The sequence below is a fragment of the Mesoplodon mirus genome (assembly GCF_964341445.2).
Source record: "Mesoplodon mirus genome assembly, chromosome: X".
NCBI lineage: Eukaryota > Metazoa > Chordata > Mammalia > Artiodactyla > Ziphiidae > Mesoplodon > Mesoplodon mirus.
In genome coordinates, this window is record NC_138981.1 from 93,717,864 (window position 1) to 93,742,554 (window position 24,691).

The window sequence follows — 24,691 nt, forward strand, 5'->3', positions numbered from 1 at the left end:
TCTCAGTGGCTTGAGAAGTCAAGGACAGAACTGAGGATGCCAGAATGGCTGGAAAATGATGGGAGATATGCTGGAATGGAGGGAGTCACAGAATGGAGAGACCAAAAATCTGCTTGTAAATGCAGCCCAAATACTTGGTTGGACCCTGGACTTTATATGTATAGGGGAAGATTTATGCAACCCAGCAAGAAGGGACAGCTGGAAGCCTGCAATAAGTGAACATAGACTTAACTGCTGTCCCTTGAAAGGAAAACAGAATTTTAAGTGTTAGTTCAGCTGAGGTAGCTATTTCCTAAAACAAAAGTTCAATACTTTTTAGACAATATAAAAGAATCCAGTATGTGTACATATTAACTACAGTGTCCACTATGCAATTAAAACTTACTAGACATGTGAAGTAACAAGTAAAAGTGACCCATGGTCAAGAAAAAGACCAATCAATGAAAACTAACTCTGAAATAACACAGATGTTAGAATTTTTAGACAAAGATTTAAAGCAGGTAGGATAAATATATTTGTTGATTTAAAGGGAACTCTGCTAATAATGAGTGAACAGATAGAGAATTGCAACAGAGCACTGGAAATTGTGAAATAAAAAGGAGGGAAATGTAGATTTGAAAAGCAAAATATAAGAAAGAACAATTTACCAGGTGGCCTTTTAACAGCAGAATGAAGAACACTGAAGAAAGATGGACAGATAACTTGAGAAATACACATTACCTAAAACTAACTAAGTAACTAAATGAAGCAAAATATGACTAGCCCTATATCTACTAAGGAAATTGAATTATCAAACTCTTCCCACACACACATAAAAATTCCAGTCCAGAAGTTTTCACTGATGAATTATGTGAAACATTTATGTAAGAGACAATATCAATCTTGCATAAACTTAGAAAATGGAAGCATTAGGGCTGATGTCCAGCTAATTTTATGAAACAAATATGCCCTAATACCCAAACCAGACAAAGATAAAATTTTAAAAATCATTAAACTATAGCTCATTAACATAGATGCAGAAATGAAGAACAGAATTTTAGCAAATCAGATCCAATGGCATATAAAGTGGATAATGTGTTCTTACAAAGTGGGGTTTATGCAAGGAATGCATGGTTGGTTTGACATTTGAAAACCAAAATTATAATTCACCATATTAAAAGACTAAATACAATTTTATTTATTTATTTATTTTTGCGGTACGTGGGCCTCTCATGGGCCTCTCATGGGCCTCTCACTGTGGTGGCCTCTCCTGTTGCGGAGCACAGGCTCCGGACGCACAGGCTCAGCGGCCATGGCTCACGGGCCCAGCCGCTCCGCGGCACGTGGGATCTTCCCGGACCAGGGCACGAACCCGTGTCCCCCGCATCAGCAGGCGGACTCTCAACCACTGCGCCACCAGGGAAGCCCCCTAAATACAAATTTTAAACATAAATAAGCCTACCAGGTAACTATCTCAGCAGATGCAAAGAAAGCATTTACCAAAATCCATCATGGATTTTTTTTTTAAGGCAAGGCTTTACTGGGGCCCCTGCTGCAGCAGGGGTAGGGGTGCATCCAGGGATCGGGCCAGAGGGGTGGCTTAGGTGTTTTGCCCACCCCTCTGGTGGTGTGTGCAGGGGGCATGCTCAGTACCCTGCTTTTGCTCCTGACACCCTGTTTTTGCTCCAGGCTCTTCAAAAGTGGCAGTTGGGTTTTTTGATCTTTTGTAACTTTTTGGGTCCAGAATTTGCCCCAACTGCACATGCATGCAGTTATGTTTAGTCCCATATAGTTTCTTTGTGTTTTGTTGCTGGAGGAGAGGTGTGTCCAGGTGCAAGCATTGCAGCACTACAGCAAAGGGTCCCAGGTCCCAGCCTGTTTCTTTTTTTCTTTTTTTTTTTAACATCTGTGTGATATTCAAGTGGAGATGTTTATGATAGCTGGCCCTGTGAGCCCAGTTTTTAGGGCAAAATGTGTTGATGTTTGAGATTTCCCAGGGAAAGAGTGAAAAAGGGTCAAAAAAGGGCCTCCAGAGTAATACCAATATTTAAACGACAGGCAGGGGGAGAAGAATATTATTCCATAAAGAAAAATAAGACTGATTTTTTATTCAAATATGGGCAGGCAGCATAAACCAGGTTTGTTTTTAAAGTTTGACCTTCAGAAACAGATGTACTACACCATTTTCTATGTTAGTGAGTGTTAGAAAATTACAGTAAAATCTAGGTAGCTGTAAGGATTAAATAATTGCCTGACAACCAGTAGCAAAGGGTAGGCACATAACAAATGTCAGCCTTCCCTACCATCTGTATTAGGAATTAGGTAGAGGACCCTCCTGGCACCCTCTCCTCATGGAAGCCTTCTATAGTTTCTACTGCAGGAAACTTTCTACCTTTCAAAGGCTGGGGATTGCTATTGCAATTCTTTTTGCTACTTTCCAGTAATTGCCCTTCTATGTTCTGTGGTATAATATTGCTCTGTCAGCTACATAGGACTACAACATTGTTTGACTATAGTGTGAGATTTCAGGACAAGTATCTGGTATAGGTATATGGTTTTTATTAATACCAACACAGTTAAGCTTTTTAGCACTCTCTACTTTCAGTTTCTAGTGTATTCCTCTCATATCTATAGCCTGGGTAGCAGTTTTGCTTCTGAGAAAATATAGCTCTCTTCAAGCATTTTCCTCAAGTTTTGGCAGAGATATGCTCTAAATACTAGCGGAGATCCCAAAACGTAGCTGTGTTTTCTACTTATGGAAATCTACTGGAACTAGATTGTTTTTTTCCTTCTAGCTTCCTTTCTGACTGGCACTTGTGGTCAGATTTCTACTACCCGCTCTGCCAGTATGGGCTATGTAATTATTTGAGCCAATCCAGCTCTAAAATTTTTGAATCTTTTATTTTTCTTCTCTTGTTCTATTTCCTTCAAAATAATAGCATTGAGATTGATGGATACTAAATTATCATAATTCTATGAGTAATTGAAACAATAAAGAGATATATTTATAGAAAATAGAGAGAAAATGCTGTAATATGTCAGTAATAATTATTGTCAAAGCTACAGGAATGTTTAGGCCTACCCTTAACTGGCTAACATTTGCTTCATTGGCTTTGAAGTAATAAGTGAAAACTGACCAGAAGTAGCCTTTTCAAGGTGCTTATATTTATTGTAGGGTGTTTCAACATAAGAAGTTATTCAATACAAGATCATCTAAGCTATCTAGGCTAAACTTAGTATTTACCCCCTGTTGCCACACACACACAGACACACACAGATACACACACATACTGGGGTTATGAATGAAAGTCTGTTGTACCTTAACCTCCAAGGGTAAGTGCTTCTAGTGGCCCATTAGTCAGTTGCCTTGTAGATATGGATGCTTTCTCTTTCTCAGGTGCTGTCTAGGCTGTCACTGTGGATAGGATCTGGGGAGAAGAGGGTTCCCAGAACAAGGTCCAGAGCCTCTGGCCAGAGACTCCACCTTCAAGCCTTAGGAAAGTAGAGGAACTGCTTGCAGCACTGCAGTTGGAAGCACATGCCATGGAGCTGTGAGCCCTTAGGGTTCTTAAACTTAATAGTGGTGAATTTGCTTTCTGTTACTGGATCCCCTAGAGATGTTAGGGTTCACACTCTTAATATAATTGACTGTACGCAAGTTAACTAACCCTAATGTGTCTACCTAATGGTATATTAGTATACATGGTCGCCCTGCAACACCCACCTATCTGGTTGTATAGATATGCACATCAGGCAGCCTTTCCTGATAGATGCTGATAAGATGTAGACCCTCACTAGTAGGTAGACAGACCTCCTGTGCTGGTGTTGATAAGTGCTGTGGGCAGAACTGGGACTTGAGTCACAATTGCTGGTGGTTTTTTCTTTTCCTCTACAACAAACATTTATTCCTTTTTGTATTGATTTTACAATCAGAGAAAAATATAAAAATTTTGATGTTGTAGAGCCTTTTTCTAGCTAACTCATCACTAATCAGCAAATGAATTTCCATTCTGAATAATCCTGCAACTCTGTACTCCACAGAAAACCTGAAATCTTCTCTGATGTTTTCCTTTTACACTTCTTCATCCCTGAACCATACTTATTTCATGTAACCCCTTCATTCCTGGTTTCCTATATTTATTGCCATCTTCCCTGTTAAATTCTTGATGTCAGTATATTTAAACTTCATTTCTGATAAGCTTTTTACTTTTATGAGAAAGCAAGAGATTACATTACCAAATACGATATAAATTCAGAGTGGTTTGTATTTTTCCACTCATATCTTACAGGTTTCTCCATGTTAGTGGATACTCTGAACTTAGCATAATTAAATTAATTTAGTCTTCTCTAGATAGTCATTTGATGTTTTTGAATCTCAACCACGTTTGTGCTTGAAAATTCACAAATGACTTTATCTTTCATTCTTGTTCAATTGCAGGGGGAGAGAGGATTTCCAGGTTTGGAAGGCCATCCAGGTTTGCCTGGATTTCCAGGTCCAGAAGGGCCGCCAGGGCCTCGGGGACAAAAGGTATGTGCCAAGTTACCAACCAGTAATACCAAAGGAATTAAGCCATCTTAATGTGGGACACGTGTCAAATCAATTAAAAAGTTACTGAATTATAGCCAGAAACTAATATTTAAATAAAACAATAGAATGGCCAAGAATCTATACTTCATTATTGTTGTTTTTTTTAAAAAAGCTGACTATTACTGCTGTATTCAAATGCTTTTGGAAGCTGTCAATTGTGTGTGGTCATTGGGATCCTTAACAAAAATTAAGTCCTGTCAGGAGCTCAGCTGAGCTAGAGAGAGCTTAACTGCCAGGTGTCAGAGTACTGATTAAGACAACAAGCCAAAATGAAAGTAACAGCCAAGCCTTTAGTCACTTACTGTGACAGTGTGTATAAGCAAAACATAAACCAGAGAAATTGTGGACTCCCCCACTCTTCCTTTATTCTTCAAGGAACAGTGCCAGTGAGGGTGAAATGGATCAGCACAGACACGAGGGAATTGTTTCACTGCTCAGGGAGCTTGGAGCAAAAAACTGCTGTTTTTTATTATACCTGACAGCGGGATGAAAGAAGGGAGGGGGAAGGGCTAGGAGTGGAGAACTACTGAGTCAGAGTACAGAAAAAATGTCCTCAAGGTGCCCCCTCTCTCAATGAAGACGTCTTCACCAAGGTTCCATATAAAGAGGCCTTTCAGTGCAGATATGCATAAGAGCATGACCAGCCAGGGGGATTGACTCCTTTACTACAATTCCCTTCAGAGACTGACATGCATTGGCTGTGCACTAATTCTGGTGTGGGATGGGCAGCTTTTCTCTATGAGGCTTACCATATGGTTGGGCCTGAAAAATCACACATGAGTCTTTAGCCAGGAGCCAGACTCCTCGATTCCATTTCTTGATTTTTCAGGACCCAAATGAAAAGCATAGGTTATTCCAACATGGACCTGAATGGGTCGGGCTTTGAGGAGTTATGTCAAAAAATAGGTAATTAATCTGAGGCTCCAATGGATCATGGTCATGATCAAAATTATTCCAAGCAGGACAATCAGGCATGCCTGGAGGAGTGAGTGTAACCATAAGCTCCAAACATTACCAGGCCAGGAATAGATGGGGTTGGGTGGTGAGAGACATGTCTACCAGTTTGTCAAATTTACAGTGGTGGCAGCTATCTGAGACAGGTGTATCAATGAATTTGGTGAGGTGGAAGTCACACAGGCTATTCTGTGGGAGAGAAAGAAGGAGACGATATATCCTTACACTCTCCTTCTCCTGTACCCAAGCTCATAGATGCAAAGGTGCTGTTATCCTGTCAGTTGGGAATACTCTTCCCCATTGACTGCTGTGTGGGCAGTTTCTCCTATACCACGAGCAAGGATAGCATCTTATATGCATCTTAAGATATAGGATGTGAAGAGATAATCGTGAATTTTAAGATTGGGAAAAGCTTCTGTTTTTTTTTTTTTTTTTTAATGGCTCTTTTACTGATGAAGTGATATATGAAAGGGCCAGTTCTGTTCATTTTCCTGGAAAATAATAGTGGTTTAGAAACCCTTTTTTCCTAATTTTATTTCATGGAATAGTGGTACATCGTGTCATTAGATCATTAAGGAAATCAAATGGATACTCATCAAGTAGTCCTCTGAGTAAAGGGGGAAAATTAATTTAAATGCACAAATACTTTTTAACACTTAACTATACCATAGCATAGATTGTGGGAATAGGCTTGAGCATGATCTCTGAGGAGGTGGCAGTACACCAAGGAAGTTTTATTAGATTCAAGAGCAGAAGGGATGTGTGCTAAATTTCCTGAGTAGAACTTTACACTGAGGAAAAGGCAAGACTCTAAATGACTGCATAAAATTTAAGTAGATGGGCCATACAACAGAATTTCCTATGTCCAATGAGGTGCAAAACAGCAGAATGTTTCTTGTGCACCCAGAAATAGCAGAAAGATCTGAAAGAGTCAAGTGGGTAGAATTGAGCACTAACTCAGCAGCAGTCCGTGTAGACTGCTGGCATGGGACATCTCAATGGATTCCAGCTTGGACTAGCCTGTCCCACCCCTCAACATCTTAGAACTACTTAAGCCCTCCATAGCTTAGGCACAGGCTTGTGAAAATGAGGTGGGAAGTCCAATTAACTGAGGTTAAATTTCAACCATCTTAGTGAAATGGGTGCTTTGAAATAGAAATTAAGTTGAACCATAGAAAAATAAAGTTACATTTCTTGTATCTGAGTTTACCCGGGATTTGGGGCTGAGTTTCTTGCACACTATGCTCACTGAGAGGTGGCAGGTCTAATAAAGATTTAGGTCAGATTAAAAAGAGCTAACTGGGCTTCCCTGGTGGCGCAGTGGTTGAGGGTCCGCCTGCCGATGCGGGGGACACGGGTTCGTGCCCAGGTCTGGGAGGATCCCGCGTGCCGCGGAGCGGCTGGGCCTGTGGGCCATGGCCGCTGAGCCTGTGCGTCCGGAGCCTGTGCTCCGCAATGGGAGAGGCCACAACAGTGAGAGGCCCGTGTACCGCAAAAAAAAAAAAACAAAAAAAAAACAGCTAACTACATCAGAGTTTTTGAAATAGTTTAGCATTAACTGGGACTGTTGTACAATAGTATGATAATTTTTAAAGGTGTGGTTGTATGCAGTTTAAATTTAGAAAGCAATCCAGTCTTTTGCTGTGATTGCATTTCTATATCCATAAAAGGAGGAGGTTTGACTGCTTTCTAAACTTTGGGGATTTTGAATTAGAAGCGCTTTGTGCTTCTATCTCCAGTATGACTTCATGCTCCCCAACATAGCTGAATTTATACTTTTTATGTGATTGGGTATTTGGGCACATGTGTATGTGTTAACATACATACCAATTCAAAAATTTTGTAGGATTATTCTTTAATCTGTATACTCATATATGAAAGTAAATATATATAAAACAAATATATATAGGAGTGTATATATAAAGATTTCCAAAGGATTTCTTTATTCTTAAAAGTAAAATTTAATTGATTTTCAATAGATAATATATTCATTTTGTTCAAAATAAATTAACATAAAAAGGGTATAAAATGAAAAAAATCTCCTTTCCACTGTGTCCATTAGCCACTGAGTTCTACATATTCCTAATGAGTATCCACTTATGTTATTTTCTTGTGAATATGCCCAAGAATTTTTTATGAATATGCGTGCAGATACAAATATATACATGCATGTACACACATACACACTTTTACCTCCCTTTGTTTATAAAATGGTATCCAGCGCATGGTTTGACCTTTGTTTTTCACTTGATATACATTGTAGATATCCCATATCAGTATACACGGAACCTCCTCATTTTTTATAACTGCATTGTATTATATTGTGTGTATAAACCATAACTCATTAAGCCAGTTCCCTATTGATGATCATTTAGGTGGTTTTCAATTTTTTGCTACCACAAACAGTGCTGCTAAGATGTACAATTTAAATAGATTTTCTTTCCCCAATAAAGGATCATCTCTAAGATTACTAGAAGTGGTTTTGCTGGATCAGAGCATACATGTATTTATATATTTTTGTGGATATTGCCAAATTGCCACCCAAGCAGTTGTATGATTTATCTTTGGTTCAGCAATGTACAAGATCAATTTCCCTATAGCTTCACCCAATCCTATTATGAAACTTGGATTCTTGCCAATCTGTTAGATGAAAAATGGCCTCTCAATGTACTTTTAGTTTGCATTTCTCTTATTAAAAATAAGATTGAGCATCTTTTCATTTCTGTGAACTGTCTGTTTATACCATTTTCCCATTTTTCTACTGGATTGTTGGTGTTTTCATATTTCACTGAGCTATTTATATTTTAGGGAGATTGCCCTTTCTCTGTGTTGTGAGTTACAATTATTTCCCACCAGTTTGTCATTTGTCTTCGCTGGGTGTGTGCATGTATATATGTATATTTGTGTGTGTGTGTGTGTGTGTGTGTTTATCAGAGGTCTTTTGTGGCATTTGTGTTTTGAATATTAAATGCCTTCCCCACTGTAAGAGTATAAAATAATTCTCCCATGTTCTTTCCAGTATATTAATAGTTTCACTTTTTTCATGTGAATATTTTATTGATTTCAATTCATCCTGGTATGGTTTGTGATGTAAGTTCCACTTTTTCTTCCAGATGTCCTCACAAGTGTGTCCCAATATAATTTTCCCCACGGATTTGCAATGCCACTTTCATTATATACCAAATTCACATGAATATATGGACCTGTTTCTCAACTTTTCATACTCTTCCAATGGTCTGGTTATTCAAATATCAGAACCAAACTATTTTAATTATTGACATCTTATGCTATATTTTTATATCTGCCAGTACTAGTGTCCCCTCATTGGTCTTTTTTTCTTCAGAATTTTTCTCAATGTTCTTGCTTGTTTATTTTTCCATATAAACATTAGAGTCACCTTGTCCAGTTTAAAAAGAAATTCGTGTTATTTCTATTTTTATTGTATCAAATTTGTAACTAAATTGTTGAGAATTGACTTTTTTAGTGTTGACTCCTATTATCCAGGGACATGGAATGCCTTTCCATTTGTTCCAATCTTCCTTTTTGAACTTCAGAAGTGTTTTAAACTTTTCTTCTTATGAATCTTATACATTTCTTGCTCAGTTCATTGCTAAATATTTTATCTTTTTCTGCTATTGTAAATTGCATATTTTCTTCCATTATGTTTTCTAACTGGTAGTTGTTGGTATATAAGAAAGCTATTAATTCTTCGTATTAATTTTATATACAGTTACCTTACTGAATTATCTTATTGATTATAGTTTTTCATTTAATATCTTGGGTTTTCCATGCATACAGTCATATTATTTGCAAATAATATGTTTTACCTCATTCTTTCCAATTTTTATACCTCTAATATCTCTCTCTTATTTAGCCATGTTGGTTAGTATGACCAGTATAGTTTTAAGGCATCCTTGTCTTATTTTCACCTTTAGTGGGAAGACACAAAAAAGATTCATTGAACAAACAATTTTCTAGTTTTAAAATAGAATTAGATTTACTTTAATTTCCTTAGAGATGCATCTTTTGTGAAAATAGTAGATTATTAACCTTGTTTTAAAGCAAGGTGTGGTAGGCAGAATAATGCCCACCCCCTAAAGATGTCCATAACCTAATCCCCAGAACCTGTGAATATGTTAGGTTACATAGGTAAGTGAAATTAAGATTGCAGGTGGAATTAAAGCTGCTAGTCAGCTGGTTTTAAACTAGGGTAATTATTCTGGATGATCTGGGTGGGCCCAGTATAATCATAAGGGTCCTTTCAGTGTGGAAGAGGGAGGCAGAAGAGTCAGTGTCAGAGTGGTGCAATGTTAGAAAGACTCATTCAGCCGTCACTGACTTTGAACATAGAAGAGGGCTATGAGCAGAGGGATGCTGGTAGCTCTGGAAGCTGGAAAAAGAAAGTAAATGAATTCTCTCCATATAATCTCCAGAAAGTAACAGCTCTGCCACTGAGACCCATCATACCTCTGACTTCCAGAACTGTAGATTGTATTATTTTAGGCCACTAAGTTTGTGGTAATTTGTAAGAGGAGCATAAGGAACTAAGACATCAGGTAACCTTTTCTCCAAATAAAACTTCATGGAAACCCCAAATAAAACAGATAAAAACAGAGCTTCAGTGATTGAAGGAGGGTGACATAGGCATAAAGGACCTCCAGGGGAAATTCTAGGGTTGTAAGTAGAGTAGTTTGAAAGCCACTTGTATAAAGCAAGATGCCCCAGTTTAATAAAAACTATCTAAAGGCTCAGATGGTGGCCTACTAGCTGTATGTTCCACTGAAATTCCTGCCTTTTGGAGCAGAATTAGGTTTTCTTTATTCCATTTTTAAAAGAAACTACATAGTAAAACTTAGTGAGGCAAGACTTTAAATTCTCAGCAATGCGGTTGTAACTAGAAATGGGTAAATAGATTAACAAACATGTGGGCAGCCTCTTTTGCATGGAATCTATAGCAGAAGCTTTAAAGGAAAGTCTATGGTTTTCTTTTTCCTTTTAGCTCTGCCAGTAGAAAGTGTCTTATAAAACATAGCAAAGGTTTAAAACAGCAAACTCAAGAACAGCTCATATTTAGGCCCAGAGACGATGCAAGCAGATTGACACAATATAGAAACTGCCCAGATTTTCAGCTCTTATTTTGTTTATGCATAAATGATTTGGGGAATATCTATACTACTATTTCATCTTTTTTTTCTTGCATGCTTCATAATTAACTTTACAGGTATAAAGTTTCTTCTACATGTTAACAGTTTTCTTCTCAGTAAATAAAGGCGTTTCTTTAAGCATATGACTTACCTCAGTGCTTTCAGTCTCAATAATACATGCTTCTTCCTTGGGTATGTAAGTTTCTCACTAACTTTCACAAAGGTTCACAAAAATTTGTCTCAGTTTACAGTCTAAAATTAGTTATTTGAGGGCTATTTTTGAAGGAAAAATAACTAAATATGTTGTATTTTTCAGGGTAGTGATGGAATTCCAGGGCCACCAGGACCAAAAGGGATCAGAGTAAGTGATATTTGCTTTATCAAATGTTTTGTTGGTCAAAATAGAGAAGAAGCAAATGAAGTGTTATGAGGCAACTAGAAAAGACTCATACTGAAATGCAGAAAGAAAAATGAAGTCTTTAAAAAGTTAAATTTAAGAGTTTGTATATGTCTACAACTAGCCTTTCTCTAGTATTTTGATAGTTATCTTTATATATCCAAATGCCTGGTTAAACTAATGAAAGAAGACTTTTGGTTAAGAAGTATGAAAGTGTTGAATTACAACAATTTTTCAATTTATTAAAAATATATATCATACAAGTGATTTAAAGCAGAACTTCCCAACCAGTGCGATCATCTCAGTCCTCTGGGTTCAGAGGGCTGATCAATCACATCAGGCTGTGTAGCCTCCCCGGGTACTATATACAAATATTATAATTTTATTTGTGTATCTTGAAGAGAACAAGTTTGTGAAGCACTAGTTTAAACCGTTATGTTAAAGAATAACTATTTTTGGAAGAATACAATATTTCCTCAGTTCTAAGATATATGATTTTTCAAGTTTTAATGTTCTGGAAATCAGGATGTGTCTCAAAATTGAAGTGCACATATAATGAAATTTTTCTGAAAAGCTTATAGGTTGATATATACTTTTCAGTGTGTTTTAGATTTGGAAGGAAACTGTAGTTTAAAAATAGTACTGGCTTTTGGAAAATCATATTTAACTTTTTGAGCCTCAATTTCTTCATTTGTTAAATTAGAGAGTCAAACAACACAATCTCCAAGGTCGCTTTTAGCTCTGAAATTCTGTTGTCGTGGATTGACAAGGTCCCTGAATTTGAATGTAAAATATATGGGTGGTGGCATAGCATATTTATGTGTTACAAAGACAAACATTCTGATCTTCTGGATCTCCAGAAATTTAGTAGATGTACACATTTTATATAAATATTTAAACCATTCTGTTTGCTGTCTACGTCTTGAGAACATGTAGATTGCCTTACGTGCTGCTTATGACTGGTGGTGGGTAGGGCACTGGAAAAGCAAGGAGGAAACTCAAAATCCTTAGTTTATTTTAGCAGACATGTATCTATGGTTTTTGTAGTAACTGAATATCAGTATACTATTAAAGCTCTTCATAATAATCATATCTCTTAATAGCTATAGCTACCATTAACTATGTTCTAAGCACTGTTGAAACTAAATAGCTTCAAAATAACAATATGCAAATAAACAAAACAACCATTTCAATTTTAATACTAATAATAGAATTCTTAAATGCCACTAATTATTTCTTTGCTGTTGTTTTTTTCCCCTTTGAATTGACTAATTTCAGTCAAAATATCATGTTTTAAAGACACTTGAAGTAATTCTCTTCTCTGTATCATTACTGTCCACAACTTGCTGTACGTTAGGTTCATTGGTCCCAGTTTGCTTTCAAGTTTTAATGATTTCCTTTTTACCGCTTTCTAATTTTTTCATTATTTAAAACATTTACATTGTTCTATAAGACAAGGTATAGTCAGAGATGCTACCTATGCTTCCTTCCATCTCCCTATTCTCTTTCCTCCTTCCCCCAGAGGTAATCATTTTTATTATTTTCTGTTTTTCCTTTCATTGTTTAGTATCGCTACCCTTGCTATAAAAAATTAGTGTAGGGCTTCCCTGGTGGCGTGGTGGTTGAGGGTCCGCCTGCCGATGCAGGGGACACAGGTTCGTGCCCTGGTCCGGGAAGATCCCACATGCCGTGGAGCGGCTGGGCCCGTGAGCCATGGCTGCTGATCCTGCGCGTCCGGAGCCTGTGCTCTGCAATGGGAGAGGCCACAACAGTGAGAGGCCCGGGTACCGCAAAAAAAAAAAAAAAAGAAGAAGAAGAAAAAAAAAAGTTAGTGTATTATGTACACTACTTACACTTTGTTTCTTTTGCTTAACATTATATCCTGGAGATCACTACATATTTCAGTGTACAGAGATTTTTCTCATTCTTTTTAACAGCTGCATAGTTTTATATTATGCGGATGTACCATAATTTATTTAGTCATGTCCCTATTTATTTAGTCATGTCCCTATTTAGGTTAGAAACCTAAAGGTTTCTAACCTTTAGCTATAAATATGGTTATACGGCCATTTCTAGACTTTAGCTATAATAATGCTTCAGTCAGTAACCTTGAATTTCATATTTTGTTTCATAATTTCTTGTGTACCTTTGGGATAGATTCTTAGAAATGAATTCCTTCAAAGAGTAAATAAATACATGTGTAATTTTGTTAGGTATTTCCAAATTTCTCTCCATGGTGTTTAAATCCCATTAGCAGTTGTATGAGAGTACCTTTTCCCCATAGCCTCACCTACAGAGAGTTTTGTCAAACTTGTATTTTTGCCAATCCTGACAGGGGGATTTGATTAAAGGATTTTGGGGGTGATCACATTGATGTTCTCAGGGGCAGATATATTTGCCACATACCCATACCCTGCTGAATTCAATATTTATCACAAACCTGGGAGAATCACTTTGTCTTTTAGAAAAGACCTTTCATCCACTAATTTGCCTGCTCCTACTGAGTGAAATAAAGGCAATGCTCCCTCAAATAGGAGCTTTCTTCTATAGTTTTCTATAAAAGAGATTTTTAAACACATATAGGAATTTTTTCTATAGTGTTTAAAAGAACGAGTGGTAATAATCAATGAAACACATTTTGTCCATTGCTATTCTAAATGTAATTCTCATAATTCCCTTAGGTAGGATATTATTTTATTGTTACTGATTGTTATTTGATTCAAGGAATTTATTTCTTTTATAGGGTCCTCCTGGACTTCCTGGATTTCCAGGGACACCAGGTCTTCCCGTAAGTAGGATTTGGCTTCTTATTTTAAAATCCCTTAAAAAGTAACCTAAGAAATATTATACATGTGTTATATCCCTTTTCAAAGGGAATGCCAGGCCATGATGGGGCCCCAGGACCTCAAGGCATCCCCGGATGCAATGGAACCAAGGTGAGATTTCTTTGAATTAATCTTAGGCAATATGCTTGATAATAATAGACTTAAAAATTTCAAGGAATCAATATGAAGAATGTCAAAGAAGAGATATAGTCGCTTCATGTCTAGGACAGACATAGGATATGTTCTCAGTTAACATTTTCAATATATTGAAACATCAGTAATTCTTGAAGCTTGTGTAATTAGCTGGGATATTGCATTGGGTTGAAGATTACTTACCAAATACTTTTTTTTTTTTGACTTTAGTGTAAAGTAAGATGAGAGTTAAAAAGGAATTAGGATATATATGTTTCAAATATTGTATCGGTTGTTAAGAGTAATACTTGCAAATGTCATTCATTAGCTTTGCCTTTTTTAAAAAACTAGATACAATTTAAGTTTTCAAATCTTTCATATTCTTAAAACTTCTTTACCTTGCCTAATAACTTCCTTAAGAAAAGTCTTAAAAATCGATATGTGGGCCTCCCTGGTGGCGCAGTGGTTGAGAGTCCGCCTGCCGATGCAGGGGATACGGGTTCGTGCCCCGGTCTGGGAGGATCCCATATGCCGCGGAGCGGCTGGGCCCGTGAGCCATGGCCGCTGGGCCTGCGCGTCCGGAGCCTGTGCTCCGCAACGGGAGAGGCCGCAGCAGTGAGAGGCCCGCATACCGCAAAAAGAAAAAAAAAAAAAAAAAAAAAATCGATATGTAATATATCACATCAGTTTTTACCATAAACTATTAGTATGAAACCTGAAACTTCTCCATAAGTGAAAATAATGAATTTAACAAGTGAAAAACTAAAACTTCACATACTACAAACATTGTTTACTGACCCACTTTTCTTATCTTTAGTCAATCCTAAATCCAACTATTTGGATTTAATATAAAGTGAAAGCAAGAAAAAAAAAAGGAAAATCTGCTCTTTTTAAAAGCTTACATATTATTGTTTCTGCTTCTTCCCTCACTTTTCTCATTTTCCTATAGGTTAATGAAACATATTATTATTTTCTGTATATCCTTTTGGCATTTCCATTTTGCACATAATATTCAGTGAAACTATTTATGAAATACCCTAGGTTTTTCTAACTAATGACATGTGTCATATTTTATATTAGGGCATATATTTAAAATAACTTGAACAAACTATTTTGCATTATGGGAGGCCACGTTTTGTGATAATCATTGTAGTATATACTTGAAGGCAATAAAATATTTTTACCTCCAATATTTCTCTCAAGTCGTTGTGACCCTTGCCAATAATAATAATAATAATAATAATAATGCCATTATTTATTATTATTATTATCATTTTGATATTGATTTTGGGTTTGTGAGGCTTAGTTGTGTTCATTTCTGCTTTGGGTGACCCTACAGTGATAGAACCAATGTGGAATTAGTTTGCATGGCACATTGCATGTTAAAGTAGGCTACATTTGTATGCCTATTCTGGTAACTTGTTTGATTTTTGCCAGCACGCCTTGAGCAACAGACCACTAGCCAGTTTTAATTTTGAAGACCAGATGTATCTACAATGAGTATAGTATGCTATGTGATTAAAGGGATCTTTTTCTTTCTTTTTGTTAAAGCAGCACCTTAGAAGATCTCATGATTAGTTTGTGTTTGAGGTCTCCAATTATGTGAGCAACAAAGTTTTTGAAAATGGATTTATTATGTATACTTTCAGATTAAATGGTTTATTATATTTCTAACTACGTAACTAATAGAACGAACCCTAGAGATGGAGCCAGAATACATGGGTTGTTTCGTTTTCTGTCTTCTAAACTCAGTGTACAGACCACTCCCTTTCTCTCTGGGCCTACTTTGTCCATGTGTAAAAAAGTGGTGGAGAGAGGGATATTGGACAATAAGTCAAAGGCATATAGCTGTAATCATTTTACTCTTTTCAGCCTCTGACGAGGATGTTTCTAAGATTACTATGGCATATAGGTATTTGAAAGGAGGTTGCATTGGGGTTCTTCTACAGCAATTTTAGCTTTTGTTTTCTAAACCAAATGTCCATATTAGTACTTTACAAAAGGGAGTGAGAAAAATTGGGTGCCTAGAGAACATAATGACTTGCAATTGCTAGAACTATTGCTATTATTGTCCTCTTGGTGATATTAATGGCGTTCTTACTTATCATCTTTTCCTCTTTACAAAAATAATTTGAAATAGTTTACGATAAAAGAAAAATGCAATAGGGCAGTTAAAATAAAAATCTATATAATACATGGGCAGGAAATTGGGGCAGATCATTAACTATTAAATGTGATGATGGCCAGGAATCTGTGGTATGATTGTCTCAAAATGGATTTGTCAGAAGAAAATGACTAAGGTAGAATATTTTTTCTTTATTTCTGATTGGGATTGATGAGTAGAGATAAAAGTATCTTAGAAGGCTGAATTGATATGGATGGTTGATATTGAAGAAGTTGGAAAGTGAAGGCTAATGAATTTTTGGCAATCTGGTATGTTTCAAAATGGCTTTTACAGAAATCTTTTCAATAAGTCATTGTTTGTTGGTATAGCTACGCTTTGTTTTTTATTCCTCACACTCTTTATTTTTAACTCCTTCTAGGGAGAACGTGGATTTCCAGGCAGTCCCGGTTTTCCTGGTTTACAGGGTCCTCCAGTAAGTTATAAAATTTGGGATTATAATGAATACAGGAATTAACAGAAGAAGCAGAACTGTAGAAAGTGAGCTCAGTGCATTCATGTGGAACAAAGTAGTACATTTTGAAATAGTAAACTAGAAGAGGATTTTTTCATATTAAATTTATTTATTTATTTATTTGTTTGCTTATTTATGGCTGTGTTGGGTCTTCGTTGACGCATGCAGGCTTTCTCTAGTTGTGGCGAGCGGGGGCTACTCTTTGTTGCGGTGCGTGAGCTCTAGGCATGCAGGCTCAGTAGTTGTGGCTCACGGGCTCTAGAGCGCAGGCTCAGTAGTTGTGGCACACGGGCTTAGTTGCTCTGTGGCATGTGGGATCTTCCCAGACCAGGGCTCGAACCCATGTCCCCTGCATTGGCAGGCAGATTCTTAACACTGTGCCACCAGGGAAGCCCAAGAAGAGGATATTTTATAAAACAAGTTAGTAATACACAGAGCTCTCTGCTCTGTAAAACTAAAGATTCTGTGGTATTTAATATAAATATCATCTCTAAGTATCTTAAGATACCTTGTACTCAGAATGATCTTACAGTAGTCTATTCAATTTGTGTTCTTTTGCTTGCTCCTCTCTCATGTATATAAAATAATCACTTTTCTTTTTTATAATAGGGACCTCCTGGGATCCCAGGTATGAAGGTAAGCATCTCATGTTGGGAAGGTAAACATTTTGAATAAAATATTTAGAAAGCCTGCATCTTCAATCAGATATGTCTCTGACTTCTGTCTTAAAATGGATGCTTCTAGAAGTTGTGCAAGTGCACACTTATGAGCTCTCCTTAAGTAGTCTCCTTTGTTCTCATGGCTTTAAATACCTTTTATGGGCTGATACACTTGCAAATGTGTATATCAGACTCACATTTCTACATTACATTTTTTAAATATTTATTTATTTATTTGGCTGCACAGGATCTTAGCTGTGGCACATGGGATCTTTGATTTTTAGTTGTGGAATGCGAACTCTTAATTGCGGCATGTGGGATCAAGTTCCCTGACCAGGGATAGAACCCAGGCCTCATGCATTGGGAGCGCAGAGTCTCAGCCACTGGACCACCACAGTTGACCACCTGCTCCCTCTAGAAATATTCTTTATCTCTGGCTTCTGAGACGCTACCGTTTCCTGATTTTTCTTATGCATCTCTGGTCATTCTGTAGTCTTCTATGCAAGCTCATGTTATTCTATCCAGCAGGTATCAGGACACAGTCCTGACTCCTTCTTCTCTTCTATGCCTAGCAATATTTTTAATGCTCATGTTATTGATTGCTGTCCAGTTATGGAGCACCTATGTTTCTTTGTCTAAAACAGAATTTTCTTCTGAGTTAGATGCATGTATTAAACAGCCTCCCTGACATCTCCACTCAAATATCTCCCAGACATTCAAATTAACATGCTCAAAGTTAACCCAGACCCCCAAATGAACCTGTTCCTCCTGTTTTCCCCATCTCTAAAATTTGTATCTCTATCATGTACACTTTTGCATGTATCAAAGCCTGAGAGTTAGTATTTGCATTTTCTACTTCTTCACACAGCTCCTCATTCCATGCTATCTCTAAATACTGTTAATTTTGCTTGTAAAATATATCATAAATTCATCCACTTTTATTCATTTCCACTGCCATCACACTAATCATAATGCCTCAATGGACTAGGTAGTAGCCTCTTAACTAGTTTCTTTTTTCACACCCCCTCACCTCCCAGCCTGATTTATTCTGTACAGAGCAGCCAAGAATGATCTTTTAAAAATGTAAATCAATAATTTAATCTCCCTCCTTGTTATGAAGCACAGAACTTTTGGAGAAACCTTGAATCCCATAAGAGAGGTTTTTGCCGCCTCCATGGCTCCTAATGCCAGACCTGGCTCTGTTTCTGGTGTGGGACAGCAAGACAGAATATTTGATTTGAATGACATGTTTGCCAGCAAATAGATTGCCTTTCTATTGCATAATGTCATTTCATACCAAAAGATACAACAGTCCAAAAGCCGTGATCCTAAATAATGTTGAGTCAGTATCAGTCAGGATACACTAAGAATATAAGAAGTTTCTGCATAATAAAGGACTCTCACAAAATGAAAAAAAAAATAATCTCCCTCCTGATGAACCTTCAAGGGCTTTCCACTGCATCTAAGATACAGTTCACATTCTTTTCCATTGCCTGTAAGACCTGCATATTCTGGTCTTTGCCCCATATTCCAGCCGTATCTTAAACCACTTTTCCTTTGGCTCACTGATCACACCTGTCTGCATTAAGTTATTTGAATGTGACAAGCTCTTCTCTTTCTGGGTCCTTTGTTCATGCTGCTTACACTGCCTAATGCTCTTCCTCCATCTTCACCTGGCTGACTCCTTATTATCCTTTAGATCTCAGCATGAATGTTAACTTCATAAATTGCCCTTCTTTACTACCCAAACTAATTTCCTCCACTATTTCTTTTTTTTAGTTGAAATATATTTGATATATAACATTGTGTAAATTTAAGGTGTACAACATGTTAATTTGATACATTTATATTTTGTAATGTGATCACCATTATAACGATAGTTAGCCCCTCCACCACGTCACATAATTATTATTTCTTTTTAGTCCTCCACTGTTTCTTTTTTTTTAAATTTATTTTTGGCTGTGTTGGGTCTTCGTTGCTGCACGTGGGCTTTCTCTAGTTGTGGTGAGCGGGGGCTACTCTTCATTGGGGTGCATGGGCTTCTTATTGTGGTGGCTTCTCTTGTTGCAGAGCACAGGCTCTAGGCACACAGGCTTCGGTAGTTGTGGCTCACAGGCTCTAGAGCGCAGGCTCAGTAGTTGTGGCGCACGGGCTTAGTTGCTCTTTGGCATGCGGGATCTTCCCGGACCAGAGCTTGAACCCATGTCCCCTGCATTGGCAGGCAGATTCTTAACCGCTGCATCACCAGGGAAGCCCTCCACTGTTTCTTTATCATGTACCATGTAGTTTTCCTTTATAGTCCTAAACAGAAAATTTTGTCATCTTATTTGTTTATGCATTATGGTCTGAATTTCCCCAGTATATTATTAGCACAATAAGAACAGAAGTCTTGTTTATCTTCTTCACTACAAAGCATCCAAAGTCTAACACAATTCTTGGCAAATATTTATATTTAATAAATGTTTTTAATGAATGAGTAACTAAAGGTATGACAGGTTCTTAATAAATCGACTGTACTTCAGTGTACTCTGGCCACTTCCTCATTTTCCTTTAAAAGGTAAATTTATTCATGTTAATTACTGAGATCACCTAATCTTTGGGGACACTTCTGTGACAGATTGAATTCTCAGATTACTTTTTTGTGTTCTTGCCAGTTTTCATGTATCATAACTATTACTTACAATTTCCATTGATGATTTCTTTCAGGGAGAACCAGGTAGTATAATTATGTCATCACTGCCAGGTCCAAAGGGTAATCCAGGATTTCCCGGTCCTCCTGGAATACAAGTAAGCATCTGGTGATTTTCTTCTTTGCTATACTGATTAAATCAGACCACAGCATCTCTTTTTTATCCTCAGCCTTTAATACTCTCTATTTTAGTTATAGAAATTATCACCTGAGGTTTGATAGATATTGCAGGTACCTTGTACGTGAAAATAAAAGTATTCTGGACCAGGGAGAATTTTAAGAAGCGCTGCTTTGTTCTTTTAACTCTCAGTCCAGTTTCCATGGAAATTTTTGTTTTGGGGTTTCGCAGCAGAAATAGGCTTCTATATTCTTATTCCTATGCTGTGGGGATCAGTAGGGTGGTAGGAGTAAATGGTCTGATTAAAAATAAAAATTGTGGGTTTTCCATTTAAGATATTAGAAGACATAATTTGTAACATTATCAGTTATATATAACATGAACATATTTTGAAAGCTAAAAGAATAAAATTTATACATAGTGAACATCAAGTATAATCTTCAGAAAAAATAGTCATGTCAGCCTACACATAACATACATGGAGACAACAATAACTTTTGGGAATTTATAGGTTAGGAAATTAATTCCTTGAGGTTTATTTTTCATGAAGATTGATCCCTTTGCCAAAAATAAAAACCAGCACTTTCTAGTATTTGATCACTAAGATACAATTTCAGGAACATTTTTCATTAGCCACCTTCTCATTCCATACTTGATATAACCCATCCATATGTTCTTAAGTACTCCCAATCTTTTATATCTTATAAATTTGTATTATGTTATATTTGAAAATATCAGAATACATGAAAAATATATGTAGGTTATGAAGCATAACAACCAAATGAACACTTATGAACCCAACACAGTGTTTAAGAACTAGAACATTACAAATAATTTTGAATCAACCTGTGGTTTCCTTGGCAGCCACATCCTTCTGCGTTCTCCCAAGACGTGACTACCATTCTGGGTTTTCCATTGCTTCTTAAAAATAGTTTTATTATATATGCATATATCTTTAAACAAGAGTATTTAGTTTTTGAAATAATACAAAATTTATGTGTAGTTTTCTCCAACTTTTTCTATTTGATATGTTAAGATTCATCCATATTATTGTATGTGGCTGTAGTTCATTCAGTTTCACTTCCGTATAACAGTCCTCATTTGAATATACTAGAATTTGTTTCTCTGATCTCCTATTGTTGGATATTTGGGTTGTTTTGAGATTTTTTTAAATTACAGAATAATCCAGGATTTATACCTAGATATAAAATTACTAGATTTCAGGGCAGTCAAAATTTCAACTTCTTAAGATGCCAAATTGTGTTCCAAAACAGTTACATCATTCCCTTATCTTTTGTCCCAGTTATTCCCACTTCACTCTTTGTCTTTAATCTTATTTATTTTTATTTTAAAATTAGAGAAACTACCTTGAATCTAGTAGCCTTTCTCTTCCCATTTCTAGCATAAAAGCCCCACTAAATGCCCATCATTATTGCTTTATATTTTAAAACTTCCTTACTATGTGTTTGTCCCGCATTTGTTATGTACCACTGTAAAACATAAGTTTTCTAATGCACCCATTCTGTTTAGTTGAATTTCTTTATAGTTATTTAATGCTTTTATTCGTCTACATTTTAAAATTCTACTTATAACACTTCAAAATTATAGACTTGTAGAACAGAATTCTGGCAACTGAAGTTAGAATTTCATCCATTTAGCTTTTTATACAATACAGTGAGAGTTTTTTTCTCATCCTTTTCTTTACTTCCTTTGTAACAGGGCCCAGCTGGTCCCCCTGGTATACCAGGGCCAATTGGTCCCCTAGGACCACCAGGTTTGATGGTAAGCTTGCTTCTGTAATTTCATTTCTCCTTTTCTTTTGATTTCTTTCACAAATATTAATATTATTTGTATTACTTGAAATTATAATGTATTTACAGTGTTCATGATCTATAGTTTTCTTAAATTTTCTTATTTATGGGAGATTTTACAGTGTTATGGTGAACAATATATATGCTAAGTAATAGCTCCATTTTATAGATGGAAAAAATGAAGTAAACAAAAGGAAAGATTTAAAATATTTTGTCAGTTCTGGCCATCTTATGAAGTCTTCTAAGACAGTTCTTTAGTCACTTGATGAAATATGTTTCTTCAAGCTGTGGTTTGCTGTTAAAGAGGTATTCACAAAACAGGTATTCACAAAAAAATTGGCTCTCATTTCTTAAGGATCTGTTACAAAACAGTAGGATTGGTGAGGGTAGTGAATCACTGTGCAATGGGATAAGGATTGGTATTCCCAGGAAAGAAGCAAAAAACTTATAAAGACCCTGAATGTGCAACCAGTTCTCTTACTTTACTACCTGTATGGTCACTTACATTTTCTACTCTAATAAATTGTAAGTACCTTTACCCCTGAAATACTTAGATTTCATTCAAGTCATGTTTTAGACTTAGAGCTCTGCTGTTGCCCTCTTAAAAAGGCAAGAAAATTGTACTTCAGTCAAAGTAATTTCTCATATGCCACTCTATCTCTCATCTACCATATATTTAAGTGACAGTTTTCATTATACCTTTATAGAGTGTACATTTTTGCTTGTGAAAATTGGTCCTCTATTCATGAATGAAGGAAATAACATTCGATAAATACTAGAAGATCTACCAGAAAAAGATTGTGATTTTGGCTTTTTTAGAAATCTTTGGTAGAGGATTAGAAAACCTCTGAGTTTAGCTTGTTTTAGTTGTAGGTGTCTTGCAAAACATGAGATTCTGGACCATGGCACTTTTTCCTAACTCTGTTATTTACAACCCTGGCCTACCCTAGGTGTATTGTTACACCTTGAATTCCGTTAACTCTTGTGACCACATAACAGATTCACTCTGTACTTCTTAATGTCCCTGCAATTAACCCTGATTCAACAGATGAAGCAAAGTCTTAGAAATGCCACCAAGGTACAATATGTAAATAAATAGGTCAGCTGACATCAAGAAGTGATATACTTGGGCAGACAAATGCCAATTTAACTTTTCAAACCTTGAAACATTCTCAAATATACAAAGATTATATAAAATAAAACTGGAATAAAAAAGTAAACACATGCTTTTGAGAACTAGACAGTTAATTGTCTTATGGTACCTAAAGTTAACCTATAATTCTGATATGATAAATTTGATGTTTGTTGAGATTAATTTTTGTATTGATTTTTGGCACGAGTGCTACTCCTCTGCCTCTACCTATCCTTGCATTTCTTCCCCCACCCACTTGTAGCCTGTCATGAGAAGTCTCCACAATCATCTAGTTTCTTTAAATCAATTTAAATGTGTGTCTCTGACTAGAAAGCAATGAGAAAAAAAACCCAGGAAATATTATTTTGAAGGGCTTTCTCAGTCCTCACTTTTTATGAAACCAAATAATTTTTAATATACTCATTAATATAACACTTTTTTCCCTTTTCTATGTTTTATTCTTAGGGCCCTCCTGGCCCACCAGGACTTCCAGGACCAAAGGTAGTTTTCTTTTTTTTTTTTACATCTTTTATTTGGTGTGGATTATTTTTGTTACTGTCAATGAGGTTTTAAATTGAAATCTCTCTCTTCAGGGGAATATGGGCTTAAATTTCCAGGGACCCAAGGGTGAAAAGGTGAGTAAAGAAGAAAGTTGCTTATTTAGTCCTCAGTTTTTTCCTTTCATAGTCATTTGAACTTGTGTTTTTGCTTCCTGCAACTGTCTTAGCTTACATGTTATATTATTGTCTGTTTAAACTATGAAATATCACTTTCTTATTTTATCTTGCAAACAGGGTGAGCAAGGTCTTCAGGGCCCCCCTGGGCCACCTGGGCAGATCAGTGAACAGAAAAGACCAATTGATGTAGAGTTTCAGAAAGGAGATCAGGTGAGTATGTAGGGAGGAAATCAATGAATATCTTGCTATGAAAGTAGCATTCCATTAAAATGCATTACAAGCTGGAATAAGGTTATATGTGAAAGTCCTTTTAAAATAACAAGGATTTGAGATTATTAAAATTTTAAAATAACTTGATTGAGATAAACTTTATATACCATACAATTCACCCGTTTAAAGGGCACAATTACATACTTTTTTAGTATATTCACAGGGTGGTGAAACCACCACTACAATTTAATTTTAGAACATTCTCATGAGCCCCCTCCAACTAAACCCCATACCAGTTAGTTGTGACTCCCCATTTCTCCCCAAACTCTCGAGCCCTGGGCAACCACCAATCTAATTTTTGGCTCTGTAGATTTGCCTATTTTGGTAATTTTTATAAATGGAATCATATAATATACGGCCTTCTCTGTCTGGTTTCTTTTATTTATTATAATGTTTTCAAGTTCATCCGTGTTGTAGCATGCATTGGTACTTTGTTCATTTTTATGGCTGAATAATATTCCTATGTGTGTATATTCCACATTTTATTTATTAATTCAACAGTTGATGGGCACTTGGATTTTTCTCCATTTTTGGCTATTATGAATAATACCTTTATATACAAAATCAAGTCATGGTAAGATAGACTATCATTGTTTTAGATGACTGTGTTCTCTACATTTCACTGATATGCAGGGAGAAAGATGGTATTACTGTATAAAATCTTGTCATTTTTAGAAATA

The 24,691-nt window shown here is 36.3% G+C and overlaps 1 protein-coding gene across 1 annotated transcript in view; it reads left to right on the top strand.

The window, feature by feature from the left end:
* The window catches only part of COL4A5 (collagen type IV alpha 5 chain), a gene marked incomplete at its 3' end in the record, with an annotated part of 264,450 nt that overhangs the window by 128,499 nt on the left and 111,260 nt on the right, over positions 1-24,691 (top strand). The window contains exons 3-13 of the mRNA XM_082610613.1: positions 4,418-4,507; positions 10,982-11,026; positions 13,806-13,850; positions 13,936-13,998; positions 16,563-16,616; positions 17,265-17,291; positions 20,021-20,101; positions 21,841-21,903; positions 23,530-23,565; positions 23,658-23,699; positions 23,859-23,951. Coding sequence (XP_082466739.1) covers positions 4,418-4,507; positions 10,982-11,026; positions 13,806-13,850; positions 13,936-13,998; positions 16,563-16,616; positions 17,265-17,291; positions 20,021-20,101; positions 21,841-21,903; positions 23,530-23,565; positions 23,658-23,699; positions 23,859-23,951 — 639 coding nt within the window. The remainder of the gene's footprint in view (positions 1-4,417; positions 4,508-10,981; positions 11,027-13,805; positions 13,851-13,935; positions 13,999-16,562; positions 16,617-17,264; positions 17,292-20,020; positions 20,102-21,840; positions 21,904-23,529; positions 23,566-23,657; positions 23,700-23,858; positions 23,952-24,691) is intronic.